The 20,570-nt window shown below is 35.3% G+C and overlaps 1 protein-coding gene across 2 annotated transcripts in view; it reads right to left on the bottom strand.

Moving 5' to 3' along the window:
• Positions 1–20,570, bottom strand: part of PHTF1 (putative homeodomain transcription factor 1) — a 47,374-nt gene continuing 26,804 nt past the window's right edge. Inside the window, exons 6-19 of one of the 2 annotated variants that reach the window (XM_008533506.2) lie at positions 16,870–17,026; positions 15,516–15,650; positions 14,154–14,313; positions 12,798–12,971; positions 12,598–12,687; positions 11,375–11,596; positions 8,364–8,492; positions 7,492–7,764; positions 6,594–6,725; positions 6,029–6,115; positions 2,701–2,856; positions 1,634–1,729; positions 1,070–1,195; positions 1–530 (exon numbers count right to left, since the gene is read on the bottom strand). In XM_008533506.2, the coding sequence (XP_008531728.1) occupies positions 510–530; positions 1,070–1,195; positions 1,634–1,729; positions 2,701–2,856; positions 6,029–6,115; positions 6,594–6,725; positions 7,492–7,764; positions 8,364–8,492; positions 11,375–11,596; positions 12,598–12,687; positions 12,798–12,971; positions 14,154–14,313; positions 15,516–15,650; positions 16,870–17,026 (1,958 nt within the window). In that variant the 3' untranslated portion in view covers positions 1–509. Of the gene's footprint in view, positions 531–1,069; positions 1,196–1,633; positions 1,730–2,700; positions 2,857–6,028; positions 6,116–6,593; positions 6,726–7,491; positions 7,765–8,363; positions 8,493–11,374; positions 11,597–12,597; positions 12,688–12,797; positions 12,972–14,153; positions 14,314–14,607; positions 14,945–15,515; positions 15,651–16,869; positions 17,027–20,570 lie in introns of those variants that run through there. The other variant, XM_070607918.1, reaches the window with a different exon arrangement.

Here is a 20,570-nt window from a genome sequence, read left to right as displayed (position 1 = left end):
TTCTCCAATAAAGTTCTTTTATTTGGGTTCAATCTAAAATAGTTTAAATTTGATCTCTCTTTGCTAGAGAAATGAAATCTCCAATTCTATAGACTATAATAGAAAAGTACTGAATTTGCATATTTCCAATAAAGGATATTTGCTTCATGCTTTGGACATCTACCATAGTCACCAAAAAAACTATTTCTAGTAAATAGAACTGTCACAGCACTGAAATGCCCAGAATAAATTTCCTAACTTAGAAAGTTGACCTTATGTTACCATAACACACTGTCTTTATCTCCTATTTATATTGTTTGAAAACCATGAAAATACAGGTTTTTAGAATGCACACTCAGTTGGAAAAGGATTTCTTCCTTTACAAACACATTCGTTAGATGAGGCGGAGCCGAGGTCCCCTCTGTGTGTGAAGAAGAAGGTGGTATCCCATGGTTTCTGCAGTCATCGCTTTCCTTAATGGGTAAGTATTGATGTCAGCAAGGGGAGAGAGTCCAGGCACATGACTCAGCTTATGACTTAATTTTCCACAGCTAAGAAAAGAAAATCACCAAAATAAGTTAGTCTTAAGACAAATAGGTTGGGGTTTATAGGTATACTTACATGACTATGAACCAAGAACCCTTTACATAAAAAGAAAAAGTATCAACTCTGGCAATAGCAACCACAGAACACCATAGAGAAAAAAACATTAACAATTTTCAGGATCAAAAATGACATACTGCCGTTCGTGGGTTTTGGTTTTCATTCATTCTGCCTCTGTACATTTCCCTGGATCAGAGGACAACCTTTACGCAGCACATGCTATTAAACTGACATGAGATTCAAACTTGATTTTTTGTTCCATTGAAGAGCACAGTCGAAGGTACTTGTGTAAAATGAGAAAACCTAAGCTGAGAAGCCTGTGGACCACCAATCAATGTCTATTTCTTTACCACAAGAGTTATTTCCATGCCAGTCTCACACACACATGTGCATACACGCGCACACACAAAGTGTGAAGCGCAAAGATTATTATATATGGTAATTTTTCAGACTAAGGCAGATGTTATGGGGTGGTAGTCAGACTTACTCTTATATTAAATCCTAGAAGATCACTTATAACACCCGAGACAGCAGAAAGGATAACTACTCGCGTGATATTGTAGATTAAGGGATTCATTGTCAGTCCATAGAGTCTAAATGGTGTGTCCAGCTCCTACAAAAACATGAAAGAACTGAGAGGAAATACACGGCTTTTCGATAAGTATCAGTGATTTTGGGGCTGGTTTTAAGTCTTGGGTGAAGATGACTGCTTAAGGCCGTCTTTCCTTAATATTCAATAGCTACCTTCAAAAAACCTGTAATCAACTCTCACTTACTTTTCCCCCAGCTAAGATTTTTAAGGTGGATTCAAGCAATATGTTATTTGTGACTTTAAAAAATGTAATTTAAAATGTGACAGACATCAGCAATCAGCAGAACCTGGGTAACAAGATGGGAAATTTTTCTTATACAGTCATTAACCCAAAACTATCAAGTTGGCATTTTGAATCTCCACAGCCTGGCATCTATCTGTTACTGGGGTCTTCTCCAAGAAGTACAGCATCGATTTCATTTAAATGGTAGTAAAAGTGTATCAGAGGATATTACTCACTTTCAGCAACTTGGTGGACAGCTTTAATACGTTGTTTACTAGAGTAAGCTGTTCTTTCTTATTCGGCTTTTTTTCCATCTTAAGATATAAATTAATCTAAGGGAAGGAATAGAGATTAAGGCAAATATCATAGAAAAAGATATGTATGCTGTATTAAATCTGGCACATTTCAAGGGTTATATTTTCAAGTAAAATAAATTTTGAAATTCCAGCAGCTATTTCTACAGAGCACACATGTCACGTACCCCCATCCCTAATCAGTCACATTTGGCAAAGAAAAGCTATCTATTGAAGAAAACAAATAATGATAAAGCAATTTAAATATCAAAACAATGAAAATTTTAATATTAATTATAGTATAATAATTAACATGTAAACTCCTTGCATTCAAAAACTGTATCTTATTCATCCTGGTCTCCCCCAAATAATCTAACATCCTCATTAAGCATTTACGGAATGGAAGAGGATAGCTACTTTCAACTTACTAATGCCTTATTTTTTCCCTTATAGGAAGAATTCTTCATCAAAATTCTAAGGCAAAAAAAAAAAAATCTAATGATACCAAATGTTTTTGTTTAAAACTTATGGATAAACATGAAATTAAAAACAAAATAAAACAACTTTCTATTATTTTGTATCTATAAGAAATATTTCCCAATCTAGTATCTATTCACATACTAAAGAGCAAGGATTTCCAAACACTGAATGGATTCTACAGCTGAAATGAAGAAATACAAGAAGCTTATGAAACATACTTAAATGACAAGTACTCTAAAGATCTAACACTTGATGTAGAATATGAGATTAAAAGCATGCTCCATTACCACCAATAAAAATGCCTTTATAAAATATAAAGTATCTTCAGTCCATTAGATCTGAATTCTTACAATCCTGGGAGCAGGTAGGGAAGATATCAACCTCATTTTATAAGGAGGAAACATTACATAGTGGCAAAGTGACTTGTAAGGTCATATAGCTGGAAGGTGACAGAATCTATACTCAACCCTGAATCTTCTGCACAAATCTTATTATGCCACTGAACCAAACTGACAGGGACCAATCAATACCTGTTCAGTAAGTAATATTGAAACATTGCTGTATTTCTTATTGGTTTCAGATCCCAATGAGGCCAGGCGCAGTAAGAAAAGTAGTAAAGCTGTTTCCCAGATCAAAAACTCCCAGTTATAAGCATCATTCAGGAAAGTTTTATGTCCTCGGAGAACCTATATAAAGAACCAAAAAAAGTTATGCTTTTCATTTGTCTTAAAATCTATAATTACTCCTTTACTCTAGCAATTTCAAAACATTTACAAGATATCACTATTTTAATACTCAAAGCAGAAGAGTTTTAATACTCGAAGTGTTATCTATTTAATTAGTCATTATGTATTTCTCTCAGTTTCCCAGATTTTCTCCTTTGTATGAAAGACAGCAAGGGTCTAGAAGTAACAAAGGAGGAAAACATCATAAGTAAAATCAGACAAACGCACTTCCAGCTTCTTTACCTACCAGTGTGCCCACTCACAATTATATGGTGACCCTTCTTCAAAGTACTAACTATGCATTATAACTAGAAGAGCTCCCTAAAACAGGCAGCCCATCCCACTGATAAGACTAGAAAATGCTGAAGATCAGTCCTTGACTCCACTTTAGGATCTGAACAGCAGCAGCTACCAGCTATAGAATGCACCCTGTGTCACGAGTTTTCTGGTAAAAGTTTTTGTTGACTGAAAAGTAAAGAAATTTACGCAAGTAAGCCCAAGGTAAAAATGAAATTTATTGAAAAAATATACAGAAAACCCTCACAAAAACCAAATGCTGAGCTTTTGAAAAACAGGAATTCACTGAGCAAGTGCCGTCTCCATTTCCCTTCCACTGGGCCAGGGGCTCCCACTGCCACTCTTCTTACTAATTCCATGGCCTCGTAAGACCCTTGTTTACTGCTCCCCCCTAACTTTGACTTGTTCCAGCTTTGGTTTGTCATAGCACCCTACTGGCCCCACTGACCTTTCTTCTCCAAAGTCCACCACTGATATCTCAGGTTCTCAGTTCTAATTTCCAAAAGAGAGAATACATTTAGCTTAGTCTGGATCAGGTGTTCACCCCTGCCAATTAGTAGTAACTAGGGGAGGAAAGTAACAAGTAGCAGCAACCAAGGCTCACCTCTTCAGCAGCAATAAGTAACTAATGCACAAACCACAGCCAAACTGCTATAAAAGCAAACACAAAGAAAAACTCTTAAACCCAGCCAGAGAAAAAGGACATTACTTCTAAAGGAGCAGCAATAAGACTAACAGCTGACTTCTCAAGATAAAATACGGAAATCAGAAGACAAGAGAATCCTAAAAGTGCTGAATGTAACTGGCAACCTAGAAATCTATAGCCAGTGAAAATACCCTTCAAACATGAAATTGATAAAAGACATTTTCAAACAAACAAAAAGAGAGAATTCATCATCCGCAGATTCTTTAAGCAGGAGGAAAGTAATCCCAGACAAAAACACAGAAATGCAGGAACTAATGAAAAGCAATGGAAAGGGTAAATATGTAGGTAAATATATATGAATAATTGACTACAAAAAACAATAATTATACCTTGTGGGTTTAAAATATATGTAAAATTAAAATGAAGAATGCTAATAACACAAAAAGTGAGTAAGTGAGATAAAGTATTCTAAGGTCCTAGCATTATCAAGGAAGTGGTAAATTAATAATTTAATTATACTACAATAAGCTAAGGATGTCAGTCATAATCTCTGGGGTCAGCGGTAGTAAAAGAACATATAACAAGTTAACAGGATTAAATGGGATATTAAAGAATATCTGATTAATAAAACATGGCAAGAAAAGGAGGAGAAAAGGCAAATTAACAGGTAGACCAAATAGGAAAAAATAGTATTTGTAGTTATAGTAACTACACTAAGTTTAAATGGGCTACGTACTCCAAAACACTAAGACCGTAAGGATGAATTAAGAAACAAGCAATTGAAAAAGACTATGATGATTACAAGAGATACAACTAAAATATGAAAAGAAAATAAGTGAAAGAGGGTGGACAAAGATATAACATGCAAAAACCAATCAAAAGACAGCTGGTATAGTTAAATTAATACCAAATGTAGTAGACTTTAAGAAACATTAGAAATGGAGACATTTCATAAGGTCCTGAAAGATAAAGAAAGCCTGATACTATTCCAGATTAAAGGACACTAAAGAGACATCAAAACTAAATGCAATATGTGATTCTAGATTGAGAATTGGATCCTCGATTGAGGAAAAAAATAAGAGGACATAAAAGTCAATCCACCAAGAAGGTGGATAACACTTCTAAATCTGTATGCATCTAGTTACATAGCTTCAAAATATATGAAGCAAAAAATGACAGAAATAAAAGGAGGAAAAGATAAATCCACCATCATAGTAGACTTGAACCCACCTCTATCAATGGCTGACAGAATAGGCAGACCAAAAAAATGAATAAGGATATAGGAGATTTCAGCAATGCAACTATTGGACTACTTTACATATATGGAATATTGCTCCCCAAAACGACAGAATACAAATTCTTTCAAAGTGCTGATGGAAAATTTCATAAAACTGACCATGTGCTGGATAATAAAGCAAGCCTCTCTACATACTTCAAAGGGCTGAAAACATTCAGAGTATATTCTCTGACCACAATAGAATTAAGTTAAAACTCAATAAATGGGAAAGTACGAGATAAGCTTGTAACTTCTTGTAATGAAGAAAGCACAGAAGTGCCAAAAAAAAAAAAAAAAAAATACAAGGACCTGTCAAAAGGACACAGGAAGGAGTTTCAAGGGTCTCCCACTGGCCAAATCTGGGACAATTTAGACATCAAAACAAATATAGTAATAGATTATAAACCATTGGATAAAAATAAGAATACATGAGTCCATAGTGTAATAAATAAATGAATGAATAAATAAATGATTGGAAAGAAAGGAAAAGTCTACCTTAGAGTGACAACCAATAAATGTAGAAGGAATGATGGAGTTAGAAAAATCGCTATTTTGTAACCATCATGATAGCTTTATTATCAATCAAAAATTACCAACTAAAATCAAATTAGAGTGATCTTAGTGACTTAAAAGACTTCAAAATTACCTTTATTCTCATTTCAAAAGTTAGGAAAATTAACATGTATTCAAAATAGCAAAAGATATTTAGACACATTAAAAATATATGTACTTCAACATAACCTTGCTGGCACTTGATCTTGGGCTCCCCAGCCTCCAGAGCTGTGAGAATTAAATTTCTGTTCTTTATCAAAAAAAAAAAAATACACACACACACACACACTGAACTATTTTAATAGAAAATGTACCCTATAAGAAAATTTCTATTTTTCATTAAAACATTGTGAAGCTCTTACCTGGGCACAACAGATGAAAGCGATTGAAAGTGTCAGTAAGAACACTGAAGACACGACCACATCAACGGAACGTTGGGGTCCCCGTCTCTGTGGAGTGAGACACAGACGTTAATGTTTTAGACAAGCGAACTTTAATACATTAATGTGAAGACAAATGTTAATAAGAAGATTCTGACACAGAATTTTAATATCTTTTGGACATCTTCACTTTAATTAAGCACCGAAATCCATGCTGTTCCAAATTAAGGGTGTGACTGATTCACTGACATATTTTCAGCTGGAATACTTCCCAAGAAGTCAGAAAAAGATACAGTATTCAGTTTATCACTCTGCCCTAAAAATTTAAATTTTCTTTTCCCTTTCTAAGATCTTATTTACTTATCTCTACCAGCTTTGCAGACAGATCACTTCCCACTTGGTGTCCAGAAAGTCTGGCAGCCACTGATATAATCTGTCCAGCACACAGAACTACATTGCCTATTGAGTATCTGCTGCCAGAAATTTCAATGAGCATGTTTTCTGCATATTCTTGTGTATATTCTATTATTAGTCAAATAAAACTCACCTTTAGAAAGGAACGCAGTGATAACCATATCTTAATGTTCTCCACCTTTTTAAGTCTGAAATGAGGTATTTCATATTTCCTAGCTTTCCTGGCAGAAGTAATATGGCTGAAGAGTTTTGCAAATAAAAATCTCTGGAGGAGGTTAAAAAAAAAATCACAAAGTGAAATGTACATATGCTTCTCTGTGTGTATATTTATATAATTGTAAACAATATTCCCAGCATATAGAAAATATTAAAAAGATGAAATTCTAATCAGTGATCACGAAGGCAGTGAAAAAACTGTTAATAGCTCATTACCCTATTGCTTCCAAAGCACATTACACAGTAATATACTTCTTCACAACATGGTACACTCTTGGCATTTTCAAGGAATATTCTGTGGAGACCTTTGTGAATCACCAACTTCACAAACTCAAATGCTTTATACAGAATTCTGGTTTACTCCTAAATTACATTTCCATTCAAAATCATGGTTTTTGCACATATCACCAACATATTAAGCCCTCAGTCCCTAACTCTTATCAAATTTCAATCAATTTATTTCTCACTTGACCATTTTTCACAGAAACATTTTCACTGTGAGAATGACTACATATGCTATGGCTGAAAAACAGCAAAGGCACACTGAGGTGCAGGTGCTAAGCAGTTGGGTAGGTTCACTTACTGGCTAAGCCACTTAGTCCTACACATGGGCTCAGCAAAATTTCGGATTACATGTCACTTGTGAATAACCAACATCACAAATGTTAAACCCACAAATACCAAAATCCACTTATCAATTCTTCATTGCCCACGTTAACTTTTAGAGAGAGAACAAATCAAGAGAACAAAAACAACTCAATGGAAAATCATATTCAAAAGCAGAGGTAAGAAATTTTACTTAACTTTCTACCGACCTGTTTATATGTTCTCTCTGCCACACACATCATGAAAAAAAACATCCAAGTAAGACACAATCGTTCAAAAAAATTAATTATAGACAAAATAATAATAGGTGTAACAGGTGGTGCCCCACAAAAGAGAGTCAAGATCTCCTCAGCTGAAATGGACTTTAGCTGGTCAAGGCTCTTCTCACGGAAAAGTCGATGTAAAAAAGGAAAAAATGCTAATCCGATGGTGACGACATTTCCCAGCATCTGATAACCTACTCCTTGCTGATATGCATTAACCTGGGAATTAATTTAAAATGTCCATCGTTATTGCATAGCTAAATGGAGTTATGAAGCAGTATTTATCAAATACTATTTACTAAATCTCTTTTAAATCTAAAAGAAGTACAAATAAAAATGATGTACAGATTTATGACTTTTAGATCCTATTAAAAATTAGGTTTATATGAACCCGAACAATTGATCATACTCATAGAGACCTTTGTAATATATGTATATATTTTATATATAAAAATATATATACTACCTGACTCCACTCATATGTGGAAGTTAAACATGTAGACAAAGAGAACAGATTAGCGGTTACCAGGGGAAAGGAGGGGTGGGGGGTGAGCAGAAAGGGTGAAGTGGTGCACCTATAACACGACTGACAAACAATAATGTATGACTGAAATTTCACAGGGTTGTAAACTCATAATCTCAATAAAAACTTAAATATATATATATACTACTAAGTAAAGACTCTGACTACAAAATTAAAAATACATGTTTGTGTTTGAAAAGCTGAGTCAGTGCTTTGATTACTAAATATATTCTACAAAATAGCTGATCACTAAATAGATTTTTTTTAAAAAATCTGAAAACTTATTAAATCTTACCCTGCTCATGATGATGCCACTTATTTCCAACACAGACATATCCATCTTTTTGCACTCATTCCCTTCCCAGATTATTGCACTAACTCGATCAGAGGCAGGACTTGAGTTCTGAAGCCAGAATAAATGGTTCTGAGAAGAAAAATATAAAAGTATTTCTAGCCACTCTTTCTTTCTTTCCCCATTAGATTTTTTTTTTCCTTTTGTCCAGCTATCAGGCTACATTCACCAATTTCAGCCTCATCATTTTATTCTCTCCCTCACAAAGCTCATCACTGTAATTACCACCTCTATGAGGTTGATTTCTGGTCCTTTTTTCTGTACTTAGCCATTTTTTTTACCTGGAGAAAGGCTAAATGTCTTCCATAATGATGGGAGGTAGGATTGCATGATCTCCAAGGTTGCTTCGCTCTCTAAACATATGGAAGCGAGGATAGGCTTGGCATATTCGTGAAATGTTAAGGAGGAAAGTACTTCTAGAGCAATGCAGCTATACCAGGGGTAGCAGGAAGTTAGGTAGGAGAGGTGCTAAAAGGCCTTAGATATCACATGAGTGACTGAGGACTTAAGCCTTTCTCTGGTATAATCAGAACACAGAAAAACTTAGAAAGCTCCAGAGAAGAAGGTCAAATGAAAACAGCCCTCTATTTTCCTCGACCATATCACATCTTATTCTTTAACTACCAACTCAAGTCCCATTTCACCAACATGGTCCTCTCTAATCACCAGAAGCCTCACTCATTTTGCCCTTCTCTGAAATTAAAAACCTTTATAGTCTACATCAGACAAATTAGCATCTAATTAAATGATGCTTTTATAGTGTCCTCTACTTATTACCCATATAATTATCTTGTCCCCAAACTAAAATATAAGTGTCTAAAAAAGGACCATATGCTGTATTTCTTTTCTTTCTACCACAATGCTTAGCATAATGCTGATGAGCATTTATTGATTTATTCATTGATTTAGCCAAGAAAATATTTATCAAGAACCTGCTATGTAACATGCACTATGGATACAATGGAGAACAACACAGATGTGGCCCTTACATCAAAGAACTTACAGACTTATGAAGGAGACAGAATAAAGAAGTTTGATCATACACCACGATAAGGGAAGGAAAGGGTGCATAAGCAGTATATAGGAAAGGCTGTCTAAGAAGTGTCACTCAAGCCAAGACCCGAAAAACAAAAAGGAGTGAGCTGAAGGAATGGGTATTGGAGAAAAGTGTGTTCCAGGCAAATAAATCAGTCTGTGTAAAGGCCCAGAAGCATATGAGGAATGGTACATTTCAGAAACTGGAAGTTCAGTTGATTTAAAGTATGCTGTGTGAGGAGCAGAGAAGGAATGGCCAGAGATGAGAATGTATCAGAGCAAATAAAGGAACAGAAGCAAACAATCCAGAAGGGGAAAAAAAAGCAATTAAAGGATTTTAAGGGGAATGGCATCAGATTTGTATTTTAGAAGCATCATTCTGGCTGCAGTTTGGACAATGAAACAAAGGCGAGCAAGCCTAGAGAGGCTGTTGTAATGATCCAGGTAAGAGCTGATGATGGTCTGCACACCAAGCAGGGTGACACAGATGGAAAAACGCAAATATTATACAGTAGAATCAAGGGAATGTGATGACCAATTAGAAACATGGTGGAGAGAGTGGGTCAAGAATGACTCCAAGGTTTCTGCCTTTGGTGGTTAGTGGTGGCATTCAGAAACATGGGGAATAAAAGAAGAGTGGGTTAGGTGGGGGAATTGGGAAATGATGAATTCCGTTTGACACTGAGTTTAATCTTACCTAGTTATTTTTATATATGCCTTAAAACTATACTCTAATCCCAAAAGTGCAATGGAGGTCAAGATCTTCGTAATGCTATGCATAACTACTGAGGGCTAATGTAATTTAGATGGGTCTTCAGTCTGAGTGTAAAGAATATTTAGATTCAAACTTTGATAGCAAATTGGAGAATGAAGCTTAAAACTTTAATGAGAAAATCTGTTTTTTGTGGTTACTTTTAAAAAATTGTATATTTAATGAAGCAGGATTTTTTTCATGAAAATGTGTAACCTAAATCAATATCTTAGAAATCAAGAAAATGCAATAATTAAACAAATGAATATCCATCACCCACTATTTGTAAGTCACTATGGAAATATTTAGCCTAAAGGACAAAAAAACTAAGAAGAATCATGATCATTGTCATTAAACATCTGAAAAGTTGATGCAAGAACCATTCCTTAATCATTCAATCTGTCCAGTAGTGGAATAAGCTGTCTCATAAAATAATAATCACTACAGATCCAGAAGTATTTAAGCAGAGGCTGACTGATCCCCCGATGGGGATGTTAATAACACTGCTAACATTTATTGGGTGGTTACTCTTTGCCAGGCATTGTGCTAAGCACTGTGTATGATCTCATTAGATACATCACAATATTCCTAAGAAGCAGGAACTATTATCACCACGTGACAGATGGTAAAAGAATTTCTACAAGTGTAGAATGAATTCTTACATTGTTGGAAGGTTGAAATACCTTCCAAGGAATCTCTAATTCCAGGTTTATCTGATTTTATGATATTAATATAAAATCTAAAATTAAAAGCATCATTATACATTATTTATACATTATACATTATTAGACAAGCAAGCAACACCATTTCCTAGTAATTCATATATAATATACTGTGATGTCTATAAAAATATAATATGAGGTTGATGTACCATTCAAATAACTCTGTTCATATAAAAATGAACATTAAGGATCATTCTAAGGAAAATAATGAGAAAAAGGATCATGAAGAAAAATTTAGGTTAGGGCAACTCTACAGTACTTCCCCCTGAGTTCTAATCCCAACATCTTCACTTACAAAATACACTCAATTTCCTCATCTCTCAATTAGGGATATTAATAGTATTTACCTTATAGGAGTACTATAAATTTAAATGAGATAATACAGTACCTAGCACATGGTAAGTACACAATAAATATTAGATATTATTATTATCGCCTTTACAAACCTGCTGGAAAACATCCTCTTTGGGGTCACGTTTGGTCCCTGAGTGAAGGGTATTCACATGGGCCCCCTCACTGTCACTGGTGACAGACGACCGGCACTCTGGGCCATGCAGCAGGTCGTCCCATAACATATCCTCGGTCTCAGAGTCATGGCGGGTGCTTTCTGAATCTCTTCTCGACATGTTGAGGCTTCGAGAGCCACCACTCATGCCAGACCTAGAGCCCTTTAAAGGAAAACAAAAAGCAAAAAATGTTTTTTTCATTCATTTTTAAAAACAATTCTATACCTGAAATAAAATTAAAACAAGTTATCTATGGTGATAGCTGGCAAGCTTTCATAAGTTGATCGCCATGTATTCATTTGTTCACAAAGTTCCACATAGCAATAATACATTTTATATTTAAATGTTAAACTTTGATGACTCTCCAACAAGCAGGACTTTAAAAGGACTCCTTCTAAGAAGTTATTGCCAAGTCATGGGATTGTTCAACTAAGGTGCCCTGGATGGGAGCGACTCCTGCAAGCACATCCAGAGGGCATTCCCTGGATGTAGGTGTGGCTGAGTCTTTTGACATACCCAAAGTGTTGCCTACTCTAAATATCGTGAGCTTCATTGCAGATCTAGTCACGTCCAGAGATTATCCATGGAAAAGGATAATCAGGCAGAGAAAATGACAGACAATGCAGCTCTCCTGAAGTACCAATGTAAATATGAAAGTTTTTCCACAACCCTGACTGCCTTGTCAATCAAAACAAAACCCACACTACCACCATCTACTCTGCTCACCTCTGAATTATAATATTCCAAACGTACAATATGCCCATTAGCTTTCCTGATGAGATTTACTGCTCTCACCTCTCAGGGGTCCTTTCTCAAAAATCTGTCCTCCTCAGTGTCAATCCCACTTAGATAGGAATGATGCTTAAGAATAAACTCCATATTCCAAGTGAATATTGAGTAGTCTTTTCCTCATCTGGGAATTGAAGAATCTCTTTCTGAGCATCATCTATGATACTTTTAAGATTAGAGTCAAAGTGAAAAAGAGTTCATTTTCTTTCTGGGGGTGAGTAGTCATAAAAGCTGCTGGATAGGTAGACAGACGGAGGCAGGGGAGGGGCAGGCAAACAAACACTACTTTAGGACAACCAATAAAAAAATAATGGATAAAGATATTACACTCAAGAATATGCCTTGAACAGTGATCTCTCAAAAGGATACATTACCTGACTGAAGGCTGCTGATTCAAATTCTGATTCAGCCAGACTATCTGAATCCCGCACAATATGACACCACTTAGTAGTGGTTTTCTTTACCTGCCAAAAATTAAGCCAACAAACAATAGGAAAACATGTTAAATACCTTGTTACTATTCAGTGATTTAGGAGTTAATGCCTATAGTTATATAAACTAAAATAAAAATTACCTGAGAGCTTAGATGCCTTGAAAGGATTGATTTTCTATTCTTAACCTCACAACCATTGTCACTGGAGGCCCCTTCCACACTCCTACGCAGTATCATCATCTGTGTCCGGGCTTCACCATCTTCCTCACTTGACAGATCATCTGAAATCCCATTACCCACACGCCTAAAATCCTCCTACAAAGAGAACAGCAATTTCCTCACAGGTGACAGCCCAAAATACTCTAGTAAGCTGCATATATAGAAACAAAAAAGCATGTAAAAACTGAGAAGTAGTAAAAGCAAACTAAACCAAAACTGAACAAACCTATATATCACCTGGTCTCAATAAAGAAAAATATTAAACTTTCTTGAAACTAAAGAGCCTAAATGATGAGGGAGTATTCTGCAGAGGTTAGAAGCACAGGCTCGAGTCAAACTTCAAGTCTGAATCACAGCTCTTCTACTTACTGGCTATGTGCCCTAGGCAAGTAACTCAGTCTCGCTGGGGCTCAGTTTCCTCATTGGAAAGGCAATGATAATAACACAAGTACCTATCGCACAGAGTTGTTGGAACAATTAAATGAGTTACTACATGTAAAACACTTAGAATAGTGCCTGGTTGCAGTAATGGTTCAAAATTACTAGCTATTTTGGGGGCTGGCCCCGGGCCTGAGTGGTTAAGTTCACGTGCTCCGCTTTGGCAGCCCAGGGTTTTGCTGGTTCAGATCCTGGGCGCAAACATGGCACCGCTCCTCAGGCCTTGCTGAGCCAGCGTCCCACATAGCACAACCAGAAGGACCCACAACTAGAACATACAACTATGTACTGAGGGCTTTGGGGAGAAGAAGAAAAGAAAAAAAAAAGAAGAAGAAGATTGACGACAGAAGTTAGCTCAGATGCCAATCTTTAAAAAAATAAATTAGCTATTTTTGTAATTACTAAATGCCACAGTCTGACAAATGAGAAAATATTTCAAGACTATAAAGTAGAAGTATACTTAGCTTTAAACATAGAGCAGACTATTTCTACCTAAATCTAGAAAAAAGTTTCCCAAACCTTACCATACTATCACTGCCTCTCTGGAATACGACACAGCAGCCTCTACACTAATCTGTTTATAAAATCTACTCGCCCACTGCTAAGGCTGGATCAGCAGGAGATGCAGTTACAAATTCTAGTCCTAGAAATTAGAGGAATAAACTACAGTCTTTACGTGATATTCTCCTTTCCAGGTCCTGTTGTTTTCCTTTCATTTGTTAAGACAAAGTACACAAACTTATTAGTATCCATTTTGTATCTCTCAAAGAATCTAAGAATAGGAAAGCTTTACACAGGAAAGAAAAGATTTTGTTATATTTATATACATCTAAATCTTACCCTGTGGCACTTTTCTCCATCTGAAAATTTTGCTTTCTCTCTTGTTTGCCACATTCTGATCTCTGGTCGACACTGTCTCTTCTTAATGATAGGACGCAGACAACTTGAGTCATTGTCAGTTTCAGTGCCTTTGTTACATATTAATTTTACTCTTTTAATCCTATTTTTTTTAAAAAGAAAGAAAGATTACTGACTAGTTATCTGAAAGTAGTATCTTTCACGAAATCACTTTCTTCTGAGGAGAAAATATATTATTCTGGAAATCAAGATAATTCAGAAATCATATTTTTCAGGCTTCTAGCTTGCTAAGGCTATAGAAAGACAGATTATAGCTCTCTCTAGTCGCCAAAGACTCATTTAATTAATTGAGAGGAAGACCGTACATTTTAGTCTTGCAAGAAGTAGGTTCACAGTCTTCTCCATTTTCCCTCTCAAACACAGTGCCAACCCCTACCTCACAACGCCTGTTTGTGTCACTTCACAGAATGTCTTCCCTTCTCCTGGCCTTCAAAGCCCAGCGAGTCTCAGCTCCTCATGACTCCTGCTGAAGACTTTACCCCGGAATAATCACTCCATCTGCTGAACTGCGTGGGCTTTAGTCAGCATGTAATCATTTATAATATTCTTACATTGCTCTGCCTGCATCATACCCACAACTCTTATCTTCCTCAGTAGGTGGTAAAATCACTGAGAACAGGGGTGCACAGTGACCGGCACAATGTTCAACACGAAGAACTCAAAGCACGTCAACTAAAGAGTATAAACATATCTTTAGAAAAATATGTGAACATACTTCATCTTCAAAAAGGGAACTGTAAAAGAGCTTTATTTTGAGTCACAATCATCAATATATGACAAAATAAGTATTTCTTTGAGTCATACTAGTGCTGTCACAACCTGAAAAATCATGAAGGAGGTAGAATTTGTCTTGGATCCATTTGCCTTCCGGTCCTAGGGCCCACCAACAACAGCCTCCCGCCCTGCCTCCCATTTCTAAACAGGTATCTGCTCTCACACTGAAAAATACCTGACCTTTTCAAAATCCTTCTTTTGCTCAAGATGTTGGCTGATATGGTTTAAAATATTTACCCTTTCCAAGTATTTATATTTCTGTAAGCTTGTGGTCTAAAAAATCATTAAGGATCAAACAGAATGAAACTTTCATGGTAGATTACCAGACTTATAGGTAACCTGACAGACTTTGGAGACATTTTGAATAAGGAAATCCTTCTAGAACCCTTAAAAATCACACCACAATAACATGCTTACATTGCATACTCTTATGACCTAATCAGATTATATACTATGTAAACACAAATAGAATACAAAATCAAGTAAAAATTCCATTGTAAGACTTCCCACCTGTTGCCAAAGAGAGTCCCCCAAAAACCACCAATAAAGGGTGCAGATTCCAAAGTTTCTACTCCTCTGACTTTATCAGAGGAGTTACTTCCATTTTCTCGGCTCCCATCACCATTAACAGTTTTTCGTAATTTTCTACAAAAAAATATTTCAACAACTTCAGCTTATTCAACACATTCTCTCTCACTGCCCAAATATCCCTATGGGAAATTATACCAACAGATTACTATCTGAAATTAAGTATAGTGAACTTCATATAATGAGGATAAATTAATTATGCAAGAACATTTCTATCTTAGGCAAAAACAGGTTCCAAACCAGTCAATAAATGCTATCATTTCATTCAATCCTTAAAGAAATAGAACAGCTATTCAAAACCACTAGTAGAAGGAAAATTTTCATATGTATAACCAAGAGTCTTTCAGGCATCACAGGCAAAAGGTACAATTTCTTTAAATGTGGATGTCAGAAATCTACCCAGTTGTCACTTTTAATCAGGGGAACAGAAAATAATAGCAACCTATCACTTTTATTGATATTCTATACAGTTAAAAAATATATCCTATAAATACTGAGACACAGCACAACATTTGATTTCCTTAGAAAACATTAACTCAATTGAACTGAATTTTTAAGGAATCTTCTTTTTTCGAAAAGAAAAAAGTTTTTAAAATAACATCCAAAAATAACAATAAATGTGTTGAAATTCATTGCACAAAGTGAAAAAATCTTATTTAGTAACTGCTTAGGGAAACAAAGATCTACAGATATTCTGAGGAAAGATATATAACTTTTTGAAGACAATACCACATATATGTAAGAAACCTTTAATAGTTACAAAACTCACACGCAGCACATAACCAATAAAAACATGACATAAATTCAACGTGTAGAAAAGTCAAATCAATCTTTACCAAAAGTTAAAAACACTTAGAAATCCATTCTTATTATACATTATGAAAAAAGGTAAAATTTTTAGCAGCACTAATGCAATGTACTGAGATCCTTGTTTATAGTGAATTTTCACCAAATTTTGATTGACTTAATTTTAAAGAACTCTTTTTCAAAATCATTAAGATAAATTTTAATAAAGAATAATATAGAATAGGCATTTCCCTTTTATACAACTGTACTGAAAGACAAAAATCTCACCTGGGGCTAAAATTTCATGACAAGGTTTCTTAGCATCAGGGAGAAAGGTGAAAAGTAAAACATTCATTTTTTTAATCCAAAAAATACTGAAACATATATGTGCAAGAGGAAGATTTTTCATTAATTTAATTACAGATTTTGTAAACCTCTATGATGCCTCTCTCAGAAAATAGACAACTACAGGTGTAGTTTCTCATCTCACCTTCTTCTCCGATTTCCATTGTTTCCTGATGGCCTTGTTATCTGAGTAGACACAATTTGACAGTGGACAGTCCCCATGAGTAACATAAGGCACAAGGGTCCAAGGACTTCACTCACATTCACAATAGGCATCATAAAATATAACACGAGTGCTAGAACTACAAAGAAGAGGTTTCAAAATGCAAAACAATAGGGCTTATCTTTAGAATTAATTGCAGTAACTATACAAACTACTTCTACGAAAAGCTATCATTTTAAAGAGTACACAAGTAAAGGCACCTAACTTCCTGCAATACAATCTGCCTGCACATTAGCTGAGTGAAAACCTAAAGCCCTTTCTGGCAGCATGATAATCTAGATATTTCACAAAGCTTTCCTCCACAGAGCAATGAGATGCTGTATCATACAGACACTTTGAAGTTCTGTTCTGCTCAGAGGAACACCATGCTCCAAGGCCCATGGCTATACAGGCAGCAATTAGCAAAGCTGGGATTTGAACACGGGCAGTCAGGCTCCAGAGTCATTAGCCTTAACTACTATGCTATATTGGCTCTTCGTATATGTAAGTGAAATATCCAAAGAAACCAATGATGAAAGAAACAGAAAAACATAAAAAATTATCTCCAAAAACTTCCAGATACATTTTATAGGTGAGTTTTTTTCAGACTTTGACATAAAGATAATTATTGCTATATAAACTATTCCTGTGTGGAGAAAAAAGCTACCAAATTCATTTCATGCCCTAATACCCTGATACCCAAACATAACAATAACAGCCCAAAACAATAAACTACAGAGCTTGCTGACTTGTGAGTATACATATAAGTTTACCACTAAAATGTTTCATTCACTGCTATACCTAGATCAGTAGCTGGCACATAGGAGGCACTCAATATTTGTTGAATGAATAACTGAAACACATCAAAGTAAATTTGACAATATAACAAAGGAATAATTCACCAAGACCATGTAAAGTTTATGCTAGAAGGATAGTAAGCAATCTGTCTCAGAGTCTAGAAGAGTCCTTGGCACAGACATGGTAGGCACTTAAGTATTTGTTGACTGAACTAATTTAATCCAATAATTTAATGTGATACAATTTTGATCACATACATATAAATCATTTCAATTGACAATTGTGTAAAAGGCCTTTGTCCCTTATTCCAGGGTGGTAACCTGTACACCCTTGGAATTTCCCAAATGATGGAAGTATCTTTGTTATTCATAGTGAGCCCCCTGGACTATATCTGATAGTGTATCCTCATGAGGTGACTAAGGATGTAGGGGTAGCCACGGAAAAGACCAACCATGTAATTAGAGGGTTGGGCCTTTCAGCCACATTGTATCAGCCTGATCTCTGGGGAGGGGAAGGGGCTGAAGATTGAGTTCAACCACTTGGCCAGTCACTTCATCAATCACAGCTGCATAATAAGCCCTCAATAAAAACTCTGGATATGGAAGCTTTGGTGAGCTTCCCTGGTTGGCAATACTCTGTAGGTATTGCTACCCATCATGGCTGGAAGGGTAACAGATCCCTGAAGACGATGAAAACTTCCTGTTTAGAACCCTCCTAGACTTTGCCTTATGCATTTCTTCTAATTTGTATTCTTTGGCTATAATACAACTGTAATTGTAAGTACAGCACTTTCCTGAGTTCTATGAATCAGTCTAGTGAATTATTAAACCTGAGAGAATGAGTAGGGGGCCCTCAAAACTGTAGCCAGCTGGTCAGAAGTGAGGGCAGCCCTAGGGACCTCCCATAGTAAGGCTGGTGTCTGAAGAGAGGGCAGTCTTGTGAAGCACTGTGCATTAACCTGTGAAGTGTGGCCCGACTCCAATAGTGAAAAAGCATTCCACAGAAATCAACATTTGTTCCTGATTTGTAATTAATCTTAAATGTCAATCTTTTCTAAAGTACTAGGAATATAAACTGTTTCCTTAACATACTAAAGAACATATAAGTAAAACCAACACATGTCATATTAATGGAAACATTCTGAATCAGGAGGAAAACAAAGAAGACCACTTTTACTGTTATTACTCACTGCTCTGAAAATGTTGACTATTTCAACAAAACTTAATGAAATGTATGAAAAAAGAGGAGACCAAATTTTCATTATTTGCCAATAATATGATCGTATAACTAGAAAAATCTGAAAGAAGCACTGAAAAGCTATTAGAATTAATGAGAGAGTTTAATAAAGTGGCTGGCTATAACAATTTTAAATATAAGCTAATAGCTTTCAAATGTAACAGCAATAACCAGTTAAAACTTATTAAAAAGAAAAACAAAAAGTGCCTCATATCTGCAGCAGCAACACACATAAAAACATAAAATATTCTACTTTAATATTTGGGAAGCTCTCAAGTGTCCAAAGATAGATGAATATATAAACAAAATGGTATATATACATACAACGGGTTATTACTCACTCTTAAAAAGGAAGGAAATTCTGACACATACTACAAATGGATGAACCTTGAAGACATTACACTAAGCGAAATAAGCCAGCCACAAAAGGATAAGTACTGTGTGATTCCACTTATATGAGGTACTTAGAGTAGTCAAATGTAGAGACAGAAAGTAGAATGGTGGCTGCCAGAGCCTGGAGGTGGGAGGAACTGGGGAGTTATTGTTTTATGGGTACAGGTTTCAATTTGGAAAGATGAAAAAAGTTCTGGAAGTGGATAGTGGTGACGGTTGCATAACAATGTGAATGTACTTAATGCCACGGAACCGTAAACTTAAAAATAGTTAAGATGATAAATTTTATCCTATTTATATTTTACCACAATAAAACAAATTTGAGTTTAAATTTAACAAGATCTAAGCAGACCTTGTAAGAAAAAAAATTCTACAAAGCTTTACTGAGAGATGTGACAGAAGATTTGATTAAAAGGAGAGATATATCAATTTTCTCCCCAAATATATTCCCCTCAAATATATGTATATCTATATCCATATGGGGGGAGGATTCTTGCCCAAATTCCAAACTTTTTTTTTTTGGTTTTGATCACGCAAAAATAATTCTAAAGTCTAAATAAATAATAAAGAAAAGAAATTTTAAAGAAATAATATAAAATATGAAAACTTTTGTTCATGATGGCATTATTAATAGGAAAAAAACCCAGAAACAACCTAAATGCTCATAATATGGAAACAGTTATGTAAATTATGGTACTTTTGTATAACAGAATATTAAGCAGCTATAAAAAGGTGTTTATGGTAAATCCATATCATAGACTCATACAGACATTAAAATGATAGTTTTAAATGATGTTGTGTCCATATGATGGAATATTATACAGCCTTTAAAATAACAGTTATGAAGACAATTATAATTAAATAAAAGTTAAAATTCAGTTGCTTATTCACACTGATCACATTCTGAATACTCAACAGTCACATGTGGCTAACAGTTACTGTACTGGGCAGTGCAGACATAGAACATTTGCATCATCACAAAATTCTATCAGATGGCACTGTCCTAACCTTAAAAAATTAAAGTTTTCGATCTGTAAATTCATACATATATCTTTCACTCTATAATGTAAACAACTCAAAAAAACTGACACTGACAAAAGAAGACAAAAATCACCCCAAATCCTTTCCCCTAACCCAACCTTCATCTACTCCTTGTTCTAATTCATGTCCTTTTGCACAGGTATAACCGTGGTATACAGTGCTGACTTGCACAAAAT

The sequence above is a fragment of the Equus przewalskii genome, unplaced genomic scaffold (genome assembly GCF_037783145.1).
Source record: "Equus przewalskii isolate Varuska unplaced genomic scaffold, EquPr2 ChrUn-13, whole genome shotgun sequence".
Taxonomy (NCBI): domain Eukaryota; kingdom Metazoa; phylum Chordata; class Mammalia; order Perissodactyla; family Equidae; genus Equus; species Equus przewalskii.
This window is presented reverse-complemented; position numbering and strand designations above follow the sequence as displayed.